Below are 17,362 nucleotides of genomic sequence, written 5' to 3' on the forward strand. Positions count from 1 at the left end.
AATTCCTTGTGTTTGTGCACAGAGGCACTGTTTGTTTAGGAACGATTTCTCTTTTACATTTTATCTTAGCAGCAGCATTCATCCATTCTGTGATATTTGCAGTGCTTGAAATTAAACTTAGTTCTGCAGATACTATAGTTAACTGGATTATTTGCTATAAAATATTGTTTCTTACTGTGTGGAGAGAATGGCTGTGAATCTGCAGCCCTTTCCTGCAGAGAGGAGGAGAAATGCTATGCTCTTTTATTGTGGCCTCACCTGTAGCATCAGGCTGGATGATCTTTGAATGTATTATTTGCCTACTGGGCTGTTCATCACACTGGCTCAAAGAAAACTACCTGGTGTTCCTAAAATTTTCAAGAGTGTCTTTCCCTGTATTCCATCTCTCTGTGTTATGATCTTATGTGATCAGCATAAGATAATCAGAGTTTTCCAGAAAGTCTGTACCATTACCTGCTTTTATTAGCAGGCAGCACTTAAGTAATTAAACCTCTCTTTGGATGTGGGCAGCCAGTGAAGAGACTGGGCCAGTCATAGAGCTCTTGCCTTCACATAGCTATTAGAACCATGGAGTTAGGTATAAAGTAGATGCTCCTGAATGTAAAGTAGTGTGGAAGTTAGAAACTGTTTGTAGAGTGTTCATTAAGACTCACCAGACAATGGAAATCCAAGAGATTAGTGCTTGGAGCACTTAAAAAACTTCCTAAGGCTATTATTTCGCAATTTCAAATGTTTGTCAACAATACTGGCATAAGGTATTCCTTTTCCCATCATGCTGTGCCATTCCACCCCTCAGTTATGCCAGAACAATACTTGAGAGATCGTGCTGTGAATTAACTAAATACATACATTTATTTCTGGGGTCTTTTTGCAGCTGGAACAGTTCCCTGTTTGGGTTCACAGCAGGGCCCCTGCAGAACTGTGCCAGTGTAACTCAGGGGTTGTTGAACTGTGGTAGGAGGGTGGGAATGATTGTCGGGGGGAAGGTGGGAGTTCTTTCAGCTGGATTTACCACAGAACTTTCTGCTAATAAATTATGGTGTCAATCCACAGCACTCAGCACCTACATGAGTTCACATGCTCGGTCTGGAGACTTCTTTGGCAGGAGCTGGTACCCCAGCAGCCTCTCCAGGTGGTAGTGATTCCCTGAGAATGCCTCTCCCTTGAGGCTTCTGCTTTTGTTTCCACTGCAGCTCCGGCTGAAGCTGCCAACTCTTCGCATTTTACCCTGAGTTCTCAGATTCTGACGTGGAGAACTTGTATTTTACATTGTAATGAAGTTTGTTTTTTTTTCTGAGTAAAAAAATTGACTTTCCTACTCTCCAGTAACTGGTATGTGGGATGCAAGAGTCATTATTGAGAAGAGACTACACTGCAGAGTTGAAAGTTTGTGCAGCATAACAATCCAGGTAGAAGTACATAGTGTAAGATGAAATGTTCTTCCCTTTCTCTGTGACTGGTCTTCTTATCAGCAGGTAAGGAAGTAAGAGCACAGTTTTCTAATTTAGTGAGACATAAACACTATGAAACAGTTTTTATTCTTATGCTTGTATGGGATGTGTGTCACCATATTTTGTGTATTTGCACTTTGAACAGGAGCAAAAGCATGCACACAAACCAAGAAACAACCCACCCATATCTTCCTGATATTTCCAAAGGCACTCCTCCCAGCTTCTCAAGCCATTTCTTCATCTCTAGCACAAATACTTATGATTTAATTACAAGATCAGCCTTGTTTCCTCAGGTGGTCGTGCATGTAAAGTACTGTAATCTGAAGTTCTTTGTGCGTGAAAATTAAAGTATTACTAGCCACTGATTATTTGGTCTGTTTCTTATTTATAAAATGTGAATAAATTTTCAGATGACCCTCCTCTTTACTTACTGAGGTAAATAGTTTGACTTCCTGAGGACATTATTTATAGCAGATAATACTCATTTGTCTGTACCTATTTGATTTCTGTTTTCAGTCCACATAAAACTTTGAATATGTCGATGCATTTTCCCCAGGTTTTTTCTGAGACATAGTGGACACCACAGGATACCAAAATTAAAGCTTGGCTAGAAGACATGCATGCTGGTAGAGTACCCCCTTAAGGAAAGGTGTGTATTCTATCCCACATTATATATTAAAAATTTAAATTCTTAGGACACTGTTCTCCATTATTTTTGCTGCTTATGTACTACTTGTTTGTGACTAATATTTTAAAATATGCTGACAGTTGAGCTTTGTTTACTGGGTCAGCCCATGAGCTTCCATTGTCTTTAGAACAGAAAAAAAACATAGTTTTTCATTAAAAATAAAAACTTCCTCATGCAGAGAGGAGCCTGTATGTCAGATCTAGGCCTGAAATATGCCATTTTTGTTGAATTTCCCAGTGCTCCAGAAGTACCTCTGATGGGGGCTTGGCACAGTTGAGCTTGTTAAGTTTGAGAAGGCAGAGTAATGACAGGATGGTTGAACGTCCAACTGTGCTTGACAGTGTTTCTCTCCACTAAATCTGGGTGGCAGATGTGACTTACTGAAGTGACTTACTGAAATTTCTCAATCCACAATATTCTTTTGGTGTCTTCTCCCTACTAATGAAGCATTTTCAGCATGGATCCTTCCTGCCTGGCTGTGTGAGCAGCATCAGGGGAGGAAGTGGTCCCTCTCCTGCAGCATGCAGTGGCTTGAGTTGGCCAGAGTTATGGAAAAGTTGTGTTCTAGGGTATTTTGCTTGATTTGAAAAATTTAAAAAGGATCTGTTTCTCTTCATGGGATGTCTGAGGCAGGAGGGAAGAAGAAATTGCATAGTGAAGGACCTACCTATGAAGGAAATATGGTGTTTCCATGTGCATCTTGTACAAATAAAGCGCTTAAAATGTTTAAAGCTACAGCAGCAGTGTATAATGTACTTTCTTTATGGGAGCTGATGCAAGAAATACCTGACCTACCATGAATTTGCCTTGATATAAAGCATTTTGACTCCGTTTTATCTGAAAAGAATGAAAAATAAAAATCCTCTTTCAGATTCTAGTTAACACATGGCCTTATTTCAATCCAATAGTAACTCTTACGGATCACTGAATCTATAATAGAAATAAATATGACCCATTATTTTTAATATCTGGATTATGGAAAATAGTATGACCAGAAACTCAGTCTGTCATAACTCTTGCTCATGTTTTCCTGGTACAGGCATGATGGAAGAATTTGATCATTGTCTTGATTTCCATTTTTGAAAACAAACCTTGATTATCCTTGTTGGATTAAAAAACTCCCATAGGAATAAGTAAATATATAGTGATACATAAATACTGCCTTCCATCTGTAGGTTTTCCATATTTTATACCCATTATCACAACCTTCTCTTAAGAGGCAGAAACTCTTCACTGTAGATCTTGAATGGTGAATGAAAGTGCTTGTGAAGTGACTTGTTTTGTGTTTTCCTGAAAAAAGTGTTTCAGTTGAAATCTTCATGGAGCAGCTACTTCGGACCAGTATTAATACCCCAACTACAAGGCCTTTTTCCCCCAGTCAGAAATACAATGGTGTCAGTGCAAAGAGTCTTTCCCTAAGAATGTGAATTGATAAATCTTTGTTTATGCCTGTTCAGAACAGTCTGTTTTTTATCTTGCATTTCTGAAGACTCAAGGCAGATGCAAATGCAAAATTCCTTTACAAAATCACCTTAGACTTTTGGTTTCAAATACAACATTCTGGAAGTTACAATACACAAAAATTGCAGAAACACATTTTCAGCCTTTTTTCTGAAATTAACTGAGTTGGTGTTCTTTGTTGCTATTTGTTTCCTGTCTGTTCCTATCTCAGTAAAACAAAACAAGCAATAGCCAAACCTAATAACCCCAAAGCACCAAACCTGTGCTTTTCTTTTTTATTTTTTTTTTTTTAATTCTTACCACTGGTACAGCATAGGAAATTCTTTCTGGTTCCTTTTGGGTGTATTGTTTGCTTTCTCCTTGTATATTATTCAAAAGTGATCAAATTTTCAGAGCTGTGTATCTGCACAAAACAAATAATTTGTGGTTATCTTGGGTTTGAATTATTTATTTTCCTGTCTTTGTCTTTTTCCTGCTGCTGTTTTCTCATCAGGGTTGTGTTATTCATATGTTTCTGAGGCTTTCTTGTGAACCCATTTGACATCAAGTCTCGTGTTCCTCTTCACGCACTTCCTTTGTTCTCCCTCTTTCTTTCAGAAGGAGGTTTGTTTTCTTCTTGTCCAATGCTGCTTCAGACCACAAAAGCTGGCTGAAAAATTCCCACTGGGAATTCTAGACCCAGCACAGAACTTGCAGTAGCCTCTCTGCCAGAATTGGTTGTAGGATGGATTGGATCAGACCAACCACCTCTGGGGTGTTAAAAGTGGTTATATTTGTTTTTATCTGCTTAAGAGACTGTGTAAGTGTAGGTGTGTACTAGGAGATCTAACTAAATGTTTTTATTTTTTCATTTACTATGGGGAAAATGTCACAAAAATTATTTAAATGTAAGCACTAGAAAATCTTGGGTTCTACCATTGAAAAATGTGAAAAATTGGCTGTTCCATTGGGAACTCAATTATTTCAGTTTTGTCTGTCAGTCTTAACCCCCTTCCAAGTAACATTAGTTTACAGACACATTAGAAAAAATTAAAATCAAAGTTTCTTTTGTGTTTATGTACCTCTTTTGGTTGAGATGGCAGAAGTAATTATTGAAATACATCTGTGGGCTTTATAACCCTTGCAATATTGCTTAATTTCAAAGTCCAGTAGGTTTGCAGTGGGTGAAATCAGCATTTTAGACTTCATATCTTATCTGCCTGGATAGATGCTGTTAATTATTTCCAGGGGAAGACCGTCATATATTGTCACAATTTTTAGCTGGTAGTTTTAATTCCCAAGCTTCAGGCTCGTCACTTGGGCAAAAACAGCTGTGTTAGGTTAATTCAGGTTTATCAGTCTGTCTGTGGGATTTCTTTAGAGGTGAATAAACTTGTATTTATCCTAAAGGTGAAACCGCATTGGAGAACAACAGACAAGCTTGTTGGCTTTGCAAAATATATACAAAGAATGTGTATTATAAAACCCTATACAGAAGTTTTATAGCTGTGTCAAACTAATAACAGTGTATGTGAGTATGTATATATATATAGGAAAAAAATGTGAAATGTTCTTGAAAAACTTCTCTAATAAGCTGTGTTACAGACACCTGGCTGAATCCTTCTGAGATTCCCTGTTTTCACAACCCAAGCAAATATCTTAAGGTGCTTTCCAGCCAAATTCACCATTCCAGAGTTAGAGATGATCAAACAGAGTTTTCACATGTGTTTCTCTATAATGTCCTTGTAATGTTTTGTTCCTTGGCTGATGCTGCTTCCCTGGAGTAGGGACTATAAAGGGATACATGACAAAGAATGCCAGTGCCTGAGACGTGCAAACAGGTGAAAGCTTCATTGACATGAGTTTATGATGGTCACTCAAATATTATTTGACATGTTTTATATGAAATCCCTTGACCTTGCATGTCAGAGAGACCTGTGTGTTGCCTTTTAAGGCCTGATCACCAGCCACGGTGTCAGATTCTGCAATTTTCCTCCCTAGTGTGAGAACATCATTGTGTTTTTTGCATGCTCCATTTAAATTCTTCTGACATCTGCGTGGGCTGCTTTCCATTCATTAACATAGGGGAGTTGCATCTTCTTCCATGGTGGCTGGTCAGACGCCAAAGGCAGATTAAGTTTCCTTGAGCAAGGAACTTGTCACTGATGCTCTTCGTGCTGGAGCTGGGAGCTTTGGCAGCTCTGTGAAGAGGCAGTGAGAATCATCGCCACAAAAATGATTTTTATGTGTCCTGCTGTGCACCCCTGGATTTCAAATTTGATTTATGGCTTCTCTTTTTCTTTCTTTTTAGAAGCTGCATTTGTTTTTTCTTGCAGGAGACTAAAAGGTAAATACTGCGGCATAACTTAATTCTGAAACTGTGGATTATTTCTAAAATTATACTTATGGTAATTGCTGGCATATTTTCCAGTTCCTCAAAGTTCTGTGTAAACCCACTGCTGGCTGCGTATTTCCCTTCTTGTATTCATGTAGCTGCCTTGATTCTTTATAGTCTTGCTGAGTCCCAGAGCAAGCAAAAAGCAACTGCTGGAGAAGTGCATAAAGCACCAGGGCTCAGTGCCAGCTACAGCTCCCACGGATGGTCAGGCTCCTGGAGACCCAACTGGAAACACTGGGGAATGTCTCACAGGACAGTGCATGGAACCTAAACGCTTGTTTCAAAGCAAGGTGCAAGAAACCTTGTCACTGTTTGGGATGACTTAGTTACGTGCCAGTTTTTTATTCACTTTCCACCACTCTTGGCTTTTACTATATACTGCTTAAATAAATCTTTCTCAAGTCAGCTATCCCTTCGAGAACTGCTAAAAATTACCTAGTTTTATGTTTTAGTCTCAATTTCTTTTGAGCAAGCTGTATATATTTTTGACTTGGATTTTTCTGGACAGAAGAACTTCTTTCATGTTTTGGGTTTTATCTTCATTTCTAACCTGGAACATTTTTTGCATGGGGTTATCTAATGCTAGTGTTCTCTTAATTATGGTTTCTGTTTGACATGAAAGTGTTCTGTGGCTGAAGAATTCAAAATGCTTGATAATTTATAAGCCATAAAAGCTGTCATTACTTGCGAGGAATGGCTGTGGTCTGTGACTTTTTAAATGAGCACAATGTGTTCCTTGTTTTCCATTCATAATTAAACTAATTGAGTTGCACTGTATATAAGTTTAAATTTATCAAGTCTGAGTAAGTCTCAAGTCTCTTGTGGAAGTGCTGCATCTCAAATATTACTATTTCATTTTAAGACAGGCCAAGTTTGACTTTATGATGCGTTGTATAGGAAATCATGTGAAATCAGGATAAAGGTTATTCTTTAGAAGTGATATCCTGAGGTAAATATTCTGTTTGTACAAGTTGTTCTCTCTCCATTGCCTAAGTGTCTTATTGAGGAAGCAGATGACATTTAAAATCTTGATTTGATGGGAAAAGCATTAGCAGGAAAATGTTTGAAAGTTAAAGGTAGGCAAATGCATAATTTTAAGTAATATATGTATTTCTACTTATATGAATTACTAAAGAGTAGTAGTTCTAGTTCTTGGAAGCCTGTACCTGCAGTATATAGAAGTGGAGAATACCTCCTAAAATAGCTCCAGGTTCCACCTCTGCACTCTCAGTTGTTTTGTGTTAGCTGTGGGTGGAACAGATCGGAAAAGGAAACAGTGGATTCCTGTCTTCAAATTAAAAATGGAAAGACTGGGCTTAGTGTAGAATAGCTGGGTGAAATGTCATGTGTTACAGAGAAAAACAGGGAGTGTGGCAGGAGTCCTTTGGTTATTGCAGCTTATGGGTACATCAGGTGAAGTGGTCCCGCTGTTCTCATTCACTGTATAAATTGTCCGTTTGACACACTCTTCCCATGAAATGCTTATAAATCTTCTGCAAATGAGACAAATCCGCAGTGTATTACAGTCTTGGGTCTTTCTCTGTTATGGTCACCATTTACAGCTATTGTTTAAAAGACTTCTGAAACAACATAAATGCTGTTGAAAATTAAGCACAGTTGAGAGTAACTGCTTAAGATGTGCTTCATGGCTCAGATGACTGCAATTTGAGATTTGTTGGCATACATGAATGATTCAGCTGCCCTGAGGTGTCTAAGGATTGATGTGGTATTCAAATAACTGGAGTAACCTTCAAATCATGGAGGTTAACACTGCATTTACTTATGGTTTCCATTTTTTGACACTTAGTTGCTGAGTGATACAGCATAGGCAGTTCTGGTTTACTGTACTGGGAAATCCTTAAAAAGCACAAATGAGCACTGTGTTGCCTGGGTGTCCTTGTGATTAACCTGGTAGTTCTTTTTCTATAAAGTAAAATAATTTAATTGAATACATTTCGGTTGCAAAGATCAGCCTAAAACATTATTGATCACAGACTGCTGTACGTATTAAGTCCCAGTTATTTCTGTTAGCTCTTACTATTACTCTGTTGTATGAAAAAAATCTTCATCAGTCCAGGTTTTTTTTTTGTTTCCTTCCCATAAAGTATTCTGACAGATAGCAGCTAAATCAAAAACATACAAAATTAGTTGGAAGGCATGTGAGATAAACATTCTTCACTCATAAATATTGTAGATGCCAGCTTTCAAGAGCAGAGACTATTAATCTGCATTTACTTAGGTCAGTGCAAATCTGGAATAACTCAATTGGAATTGCAAGTTCATTAAAGGATAAATTTATCGGTGCTTTACACATGGTGATTTCTCTGTAGAAATTTTTTTCTGTTAAAATTCTTGTTGATTTTAATTCCCTTGTGTGCCAGCAGTTTTCATTCATACCCCTTCAAGGCATTTTGAAATGTCAGTAGCAGTTCTAACAGCTCAGACCTCTCAGAATATCTCTTACCATGAGCAGATGCTTATGAGGACTTTTAACCCAGAGATGAGGTTTTTTTGCATTTATGGATTTTCTCTTTTACATGCCTAAAATACACACCATTTTTATCATGGGATAAAAGTCTTCTTTCCCTGAAAGAAGTATTAGAGTTTCTTGGGCTTTGTATAATATTTAATGCAAAGCCTCACTGTTCTTCAGCAGTTCTTATCTGACTGTTCTTCCACTGATGACCAAATCCTGAGCAGATTTTTCACGTTAGATTCACCTGGCTGATGATGGGAAAGAGCACCAAAATGTCTAAACTGCTGTCATTTCTTCCTCATCCTCGTTATGCATTATTAAAAAAAAGTACAAAGAAAAAATGCTGTGATTGAGATTAATTTTGTGATTCCTTGATCTCAAAACTCCTAATGGTATTATATTCCAGGATTAAACATAATGCAAAACATTATGATCATTAGTGCTACAAAAGACACAATTGATTTTGGATTGCTGCTACTTTTTTCCTCAGCCTTGCTGAAAGACAGATTTCCTCTGTGTAACATCAATCCAAGGAACTTGACAGATGATGTCAAGATTATGTTTTATTGTCTCTGGGGCCCTTCATGTTATATATTTTTGATGTATGGACGTGTAATGCAATTGTGTGAATGTATGAACCTTGTGAATTTCAAACTGTTTTCCTGTAAATCAACTTGCACAAATTGGATCATGTGTTCTGGAGCTTTGACAAAACAAGTTTCTTTTTTTTTAAAGTTTCCTTTAATGGCAAGTTTACAAAGAGATGCTTAGAAACACCTAAAAACTGATAGTGATATTTTGGGTTTGGGGATTTTTTCCCCCCACATCTGTGTAGTCCAATAAAAATAATGTTTTTCTAAGATCAGTAGTTTTATTAAGATTTAAAAGCCCTTAGAGACATTTCCTACATGTAAGTGAGGGGTGAAGTGTGTGAGATGCATTACCTAGAGTGAAAGGCTCCCTTCCTGTGCTCATGCATCATCCCAGGGTGAGCCCTGGTATCACCTCCCATGCACGTGGCTCTGCTCCTTGTGGCTGTGGGTGCCTTGGTGGCACTGGGCTCAGGGAACCTCTTGGGAGGGTGAATGAACTTGCTGTGGGCTACCTGAAGAGCAAAAGGGGGGAAATAAAAGAAGAAAATATGAAAATACCCACTACAAAAAGAGAAGAAGTGGAATAACCCTTATTTTTATTTCCATGCACTGTTTTCACAGGTACTAATTAGATTATAGGTCTAATTCTTCTTCTCTGTCACTATCAATACTTACATAGCTTAGCCTCTGTTATTACAATGAGACTGATATAGAGGAGTTGACAAAATATGAATGAAGGTGTTTTTGTTTTGTAATACACTGGTCTTATTTTGGAATGTCTATGTCTTAAAAATTGACAGCCTTTTTTTACACAATACTGCTTCTGCTGCCTTTTGCTGTTGCTGATATCCAAACTAAGAATTGTCTGATGTGAGAGTTGAAAGACGCATAACTGAGCAATCCCAACCATGATGGTGAGCTTTGCTGGTGTCTAAATGATAACAGAAAAAACAGTTTAACTACTCTGGAAAATCACTGAATAGATAAATAGGAATTATATGTTCTTGTGTCTGTGTGGAGTTTTTATGCATCATGTGGAAATTAGGAAAGTTCTGCTTTGTCTTCATACGGATTTCATCATCAATTTACATGACTAGTGATAACCAAAAGAGAAAGAAAAAAGGAGGAGCAAAGTATAGTTTTGTTTGGCAATCCAGATATCCCTTTCATATAGTACTTTTGTCTTTGGGACAGTTTACCTGTTTTTGCTTCAGCATTGGTACATGACAGTTGATATTTTCCATGTTTTATAGTGGATTTTAGAGCAGGATGGTCTGAATTCCCAGGGCAAGCTATGTCCATTAAGACATCAGCCTTTTCTGAGAAATCCTCAAAAGCTGCTGGGACACCAGGAGGGAGGACAGATTCTCCCATGGTTCTAGAGCACAAGAGTTGAAAAGGAAAGAGCTTCTCCACTGGTGTAGAAAGAGACAGAGAGAAAATGGAGTTGCAAACAGGAAAATATTGATTTGATCCAATGTATTTAAAATAAAATAATCCATTATTTTAAAGTCAGGACAGCCTTTTTGTGTAGTAACAATGCCACATACCTGTTTTGAAGTGGTAACACTGAGGTATTTGGAGAGCAGACATCTGGATCAGGCGATGTATGCTGTAGACTTTGTGATGTTTTAATTTCACATTTCTGCAACTGGATGGGATAGGTAAGCAAGCTGGTTGACCTCTGATGGAAAAAAATGTTTTCACCTGTGTTGGACTTCAATTTTAGGTTTTACAATTTCAAAGTAATTCTGTAAAATGCTTCCCGTGAGTGCTGCTGGTCCGTGGAATTAAACAAGTTGAATAGCATAGCCCATAACATTGGGGAAATAAAAACTGGAAATGTACTATAGAAAATAAATTAACAAATTGTGTTGTACTGCTGTTTAGTTTGTTTTGAAGCAGAATGCTTGCTGTTGGAAGGTTATTATTGACTGTGCTTGTATGTTTTGTTTTTTGGCAGGTAACCCTGGACTGGCAGGTTATTACAGGACCTTTATACAGGCCCTTTATTGTGGACTGAACCAGCAGTATCCTGTCTGGGTTGTGAGCCATGCTGGACACTGTAAACCTCCGAGTGGGATGGAAATGATAGAAGGTACAATACTGTAACTTGTGCATAAGATTTTGTACCCTTCTGATTTCAGTGGCAAAACTTATGCCTATTGAAAACAGATTGACATGAACTTTAAATGTATCCATTGTATTTCCACAGAACAATTTTCAGAGTTGTATGAGAAGTTAGTGAAGTATTTCAGGTAAATTGGATTTGCCAGACAAATATGTGTCATTAAAAGAATAAGAGAGTTTACTATTGGCAATCATTAGCGACACGTTACAGTGAAGAAGGTCTAGAATGTGTTTATGTTGAGAAGAGTAGATTAGAGGAGTACATTTTTAAATTAAATGTCCAATTCGGAGATTGAGTACGTTAGGAAAGATTTAATTATCTCTGAATTTAAAAATAGCTGTACTACATTAGTGAATTTCCTGGAAGCAAGTATGTCTTTCTGAGACTGGGTATGGGATGTTTGGAGGGGAGAGGTTACTTGTGTATCTGTTAAGAGTCTTTTGACATGCAGATCTCCAGCAAGAGATGGTGCTCCAAGCATTGTTAGATGGTGGGGAACCAACAGTGACTCCTGTCCTGAAAGCTGATTAATGTTCAAAGTCCTCTGGACTTGGTCAAGGTGCTATGATGTAGCAGTAAATCAGTATTTCTGATATTTTCTTCTGATATCACACTGTGCAAGCACCCCACTTTGGAGACCATCATTTAGAGTGTACAAGCATTTAAATTGTGCACTTGACTTATGGCCTGTAAAGGGGTCTAAAATGTAGCAAACTACATAGGAATAATATGCCTGATTACATTTAGTTCAAGTAGATTTTGAAAGTCTCAAAGACTGAAGCAAGTTTTCCAACAGCAGCCATCAATCACAGACTACTTCCTAACTGACTGGAGGGATATTTCCAATTTGGAAACTGAACAAAGCTACACCCTTCATTTCTACTTTTGTATGATATCCTTCTGCTCAGAGAACTCTTGCAAGCTGTGCTCCACAGAGACACACAGCATTAATTGCACATTTCACTGCTGTAATTCTGCTCCCAGCAATCAATTCACTGTACAAAACTGTTTGAAACTTAATTTTACTCAGTGAATACAAAACAAGAGTTATACCTCAATTTCAATGTCCTTATCCTCCTCCTCAGCTTTTAAAAAGACATTTGTTTTGAACACTGCTGTGAATGTAAAACAGGCCACATCAATCCTTAGGTGAAGGCAAAATTAGAAAAAGGAGAACAGTTTTCTAGTTCTCCCTTACTTTGTTTAAAATTAAAATAAAACATATGCACAGACAGCAGGTGTACATACATAGCCGTGTTTTAGGGTGGTTTAATTCTGTGGACATCTGCTATGGCTTGGTGAGAAATAAGAAATAGAACATCTCAGGCAGACATAAGTGTAGAATCATGGAATCATTACATTTGGAAAAGACCACCAAGATCAAGTCCAAGTCAACCAAATACCACCATACCCACTAAGCCATATCATGTGCCACATCTGCTTTTTCTTTAACACTTCCCAAGATGGGGACTCCACCACTTCTGGGGCAGCCTGTTCTATTGCTTAACCACTCTCAGTGAGGAAATTTTTCCTAGTTGTTATACAGAGCAGTAAGGTCCTCCCTGAACTTCTTTTTTCCAAGCTGAACACCCCCAGCTCCCTAAGCTGCTCCTCATCAGACTTGTGCTCCAGACCCTTCCCCAGCTTGTTGCCTTTCTCTGGACACATTCCAGTGCCTCAATGTCCTTCAAGAAGATTGAAAGCTTGCTTTTGTTTGTCATTAGGGCTTCCAATAAACTACTTTTGGTAGCAAAGTAAGAATGAGAGTTAAAAATGAAATCAGAATTAAATTATTAATTTATTTGCCCTATTAGTCTCTGTTTGCCAAGTGCTATGGAAATGTGGAACTCTGTGATTCATATCTTAATCAACTAAAGAGACACAATTGATGTATTAAAATATCATATACCTAATAAGTAGTTAGTCAGCATTCATGACTTAATGATACAATATTTGGTCAAATGATAAATTAAATTCAAGATAAATCTCTAGAACTTTCTAAATTATACAGATGAGTATTGACACACAGTCAAATCAGCAAGGCATGTTTTTCCTTCTGAATGACAGGAAATTTTGAGTGGCATTCTTAATAGTCAATTTACAAAATAAATTTCTATTTTGATCTTTTATGTTCTATGGATTGTAGAAGATAATAGTGTGTCCTTAACATCTGCTAAACTAACCTTAGTTTATGGTTCTTGGTGAAAAAAAGACAGGTAATGATTGATTTCTAGTCTATCAAGAGAGTATTTCCACAGCTTTCTCTTTAAACAGGGGAACTAGGGCCTTCAGACCATTTTGAAACTGAATTACATCCTAAGAAACAGTATGGGAAAAGCAGAGAAGTGGTGAAGGAATAATAAATTATCTGTGAAGACATTGATTATGTGAACCCAAAATGTTAATGTACCATCAGTGTGAAGTTTTGAACTGAAATTAAGTTGTGCATAAAAAAAATAAATTCTAGTGTTACAGAAAAATTTGGAAGTGTTGTGCAGCTTAGATTTATTTGATATATTCCTTCTTGGCTGTTGTTACAATTCATCTGAATGGAGTTTGCTTTTGCAGCCCTCTGGCTTCTAATGAAACTGCAGAATTGGCTATGAGTAAGTCTGCCTCTAGCTCAAGTGATATAAATCCAGAAAAAATGACTGAAATTGTTTGGGTAAAATTGAATTTATACTTCAGCAAGTTAATAATCTTGTTAATTGCTGGCTAGATGTCCACCAAATGACAAATAGAAGTGTGGGTATGATTAGCAGATATGAGCCATAGGTTTTTACCATCATGATATGCTATACTTGTGGGAAAGAGCCTAAAATAGTAGCCTGAGCAAGACAAAGAGTGTGGTGTTCTATAATAAGAGGGTTAGGAGTTACTTAGGACAGTGATTCCCAAACTCTGATCTGGCTGATCAGATGCAGTTGGCACTTTCCTCGCTTTCCACTTCCTAAGAGGGATGAATAGTAGCTAACAGTTCTTTTCCAGTAACACTTCTGCAGGGCCCTTGGAGATCTTGTGCTACCATGAATGTGTGGTGATGGCAGGGAGTAGGATTGTGGTCTGCACTGACAAACAGGAGAGGAGGAGGTCATGGAAGTTTGGTGTTCCAAGAACTGTGTTCTTAAATAGGGACTTGTTGTTGTGTATCACAGAATTGTAGAACAGCCTGGGTTGGAAGGCAGCTTAAGTATCATTTAGTTCCAACCCCCCTGCTGTGGACACAGACACTTTCCACTTCCACTCGGTTGCTCACAGCTCCATCCAGCCTGGCCTTAAACATTTACAGGGACAGAAGTTACACAGACACAGGGGCTCTATGTGGATGTGGTAGTTTTTGCTGGCTTGTGACTCATTTATTTTAAGTAGAATAGATGTTTTTAGCAATTGCTGATGATGGAAAATACCTACATTGCTGAATCAGGTGGATCAGAGATACTGGCAGTTTCTTTGGTCAGTACAAAAACACCTCAGAATTAATCTCTGTCATACTCAGAAGTTTTTTGACCAGCAAATCCTTATCTGTGCTTCAGCCCTGCTATAACAGCAGATATGTGGCCACATTGAGGTACACAGTGATAGCTGTGTTTAAAAAGCATTTCTGTCTTGCATATTTATATATACATAGGGAGAAAAGCAGGAGGAAGGCAGCTGTGCTGGCATCTCACATGCATACTGGCATACTGGGCTGGCATACTTTAAACTTATGCATACACACATATAATTTACGTTACACACATTTAATTCACATTAATTTCTATTTCGACAACATTTTCTGCTTCCTAGGCATATAAATTAAAATATCTGAGAGTCCCTGAAAGATATAAGTTCCTTTGAGGTGCACAGAGGGACTGGTTCTTTTCACAGCATGGGACTTGAACTGTCAGGAACTGCAGTGCAGCCCTGCTGCCCCTCCTGATCCAGCAACTGCTGCTGCCCAGAAACATCATTCCTTCCTTGTCTTGGAAAAGGCAGCCCAAGGAAGGAAGTGTGTGTGCATGTGTAAAAGTTATTATGAGCCATTTAAATGTTGAGGTTTTTGTCTTAGCCTGGTAAGATCTGAATTCTACTGTATGGCTTTAATGCTAAGTGTCTATTTTAAGGAAACAAATGGTCATTTCATGTTATGAACCCACTGGAATGCTTGAAATCTAGATGTGTGAAAAGTAAGCAGCCCTAGGGATGCTGCACTACCCCATTTACTTCTTTCCTTTAAACCACATTCAGTTAATTATTCATGGAGGTCCCGTAATCATGCCCATAATTATGCAAATACATCCTTAGAGTGAAATCCTGGCATTTGGCATTGACTTTATCAGTCCTGCTTAATTTTAAGCATGTGTTTAAAAGTCTTGTTCCATTCAAAACCAAAACTAAGAAAAATAAAATTTCACCATATATGAAGTATTTTTAAGTTTCTCTGTTGTTTTCTTTTCTGGCTATTCAAGAATGTTAACATTTTTAAGTGTTTATGTTATACCTTAGCAGCCATGTATTTATTTGTAAAGATCACTTAAACACTATTAAGCTGATTTTGGTACCACTTAATGTATCTCTATATCCCATTGAGTTTGATGTAACAGTGAGTAATTTTGCTGACATTACAAGGAATAGGACTTTGTCTTTACCTTTCTTACAGCTATATGAAAAATAGGTTCTCTGTTTCTTTTAAAAGTTTTCCACTAAGTCTGTTGATCTGTTGGAATATTATTTTGAAATGTCCATGTGGAGAGCTTTTTAATCCATTCTAGTACTTTATTCAACTAGTTCATTGGTTAAAAGAACCAGAATTTTTCATCTACACTTACAAATAAGATTAATACAATTCTGTTTTTAAAAATTTTTGAAAACTCATAAAATCTTCTGGATCTTTATCCAGAAAACAAGATGTTTAAAAAAAAAAAAAAAAAGGCAGGAATTCATCCATTAGGGAGCACAATGTCTTTACTGCATTCCAGGAAAATTTGGATGTTGGTTTTGAACTTGTTTATGGGTTATTTTCTGTGTTTTTCCCATGACCATAGGTATGCTCTCTAACTGATACTACCATTTGTGTTTAGATGCAAGTGGCTTTTAGTGGGGGGAAAAAAGTGTTCAAGAAACTGAAGGTGGTGAGTAGGTAACAGTTGCATCTTCTGCTGTCTGTTGGAAGGCAGGTCACAGTTCCTGGGATGAGCACTGCTATGATGTTTCAGAGTAGCTCGTTTAAATGTTTACCATTCTGTTAAAGGGAAAGTAAAACCTAATGTAATTTGAAAAAAAAACCCACAGTATTGAGAAGATCAGGATATTTTCCCCAGGGAGAACACTTAGGAATCTTTTAATGCAATTCAATTTGAAAGATATTCTTGCATCTGCTAACAGAATGACAATGAAGTAACCCCACAGCAGGGAATAATCGTCACATCTGAAGGTGTAAGTGGTCTGGATTTGCTTTTATAGTTGAGTCAAAAAGTTAGTTCACTGCACAGGTTGGCTGCAGGAAGAAAGCTGATCAATACTTTCATTTAGCAATTCTAATTTATAATAGGTATCTTTGATTTCATTTTGATACCCACAAAACTTGCAACAATTGATGGAGATCTTGATGGGATCAGTCCAGTGTTTAATGCCATTTTTATTTTTAATTTATAGTGATCTACAGATGTAAGAGTGAGAAACTATCAGTAATGCACATCATTCCAGATTCTAAAAGTAATCAGATTTGGAGTGTGGACTCTTTCTGATTTTGTTTCAGTCTTAGGAATTTCCCTTCCTTTGAGGAACAGTGTAGGTGTTTCAGGAAAATACAGGAAACTGTAAAGGCAGAGTGTGCAGAAGAAGTAACTGCAAATGGCCTCATTCTTAAATGATCAGTAATGAATTAGTGTTACCTCTAGTGTATCTTAAATCTGTAAGATCTGAGTAGAGGCAGGGTGCTTGGAGAAATGATAAAGAACAAAATTATGTGATACTGTGGATTCAGGTTGAATGAGGGAGTCTCATTGCTGCTTGCTGGATGAAGTTTTTCTAGTTTTGATACCACGTGGCACTATTGTCTTTCTTTAAGACAGACAAAGATAAGATATTCTTGATAAAGAAGATATTCTTCTTTCTAAAGGCTGAATTTGAGGGGTTTTTTATTAATACATATGTTCATATATAATCTAATTTACTACAGTTACTGAATTAATGGTGTGGCCAGG

At 37.4% G+C, this 17,362-nt stretch overlaps 1 protein-coding gene across 7 annotated transcripts in view; it reads left to right on the plus strand.

Moving 5' to 3' along the window:
- Nucleotides 1-17,362, plus strand: part of LDAH (lipid droplet associated hydrolase) — a 111,255-nt gene that overhangs the window by 20,946 nt on the left and 72,947 nt on the right. For 4 of the 7 annotated variants that reach the window (XM_056487712.1, XM_056487714.1, XM_056487713.1 and 1 more), the window contains exons 3-4: nt 5,891-5,926; nt 11,010-11,144. The exons of 1 other annotated variant lie outside the window; for it this stretch is intronic. In XM_056487712.1, coding sequence (XP_056343687.1) covers nt 5,891-5,926; nt 11,010-11,144 — 171 coding nt within the window. The remainder of the gene's footprint in view (nt 1-5,890; nt 5,927-11,009; nt 11,145-17,362) is intronic. 2 more of the 7 variants (XM_056487716.1, XM_056487717.1) reach the window with 1 other exon arrangement.

Source organism: Oenanthe melanoleuca, chromosome 3 (assembly GCF_029582105.1).
Source record: "Oenanthe melanoleuca isolate GR-GAL-2019-014 chromosome 3, OMel1.0, whole genome shotgun sequence".
NCBI classification, from domain to species: domain Eukaryota; kingdom Metazoa; phylum Chordata; class Aves; order Passeriformes; family Muscicapidae; genus Oenanthe; species Oenanthe melanoleuca.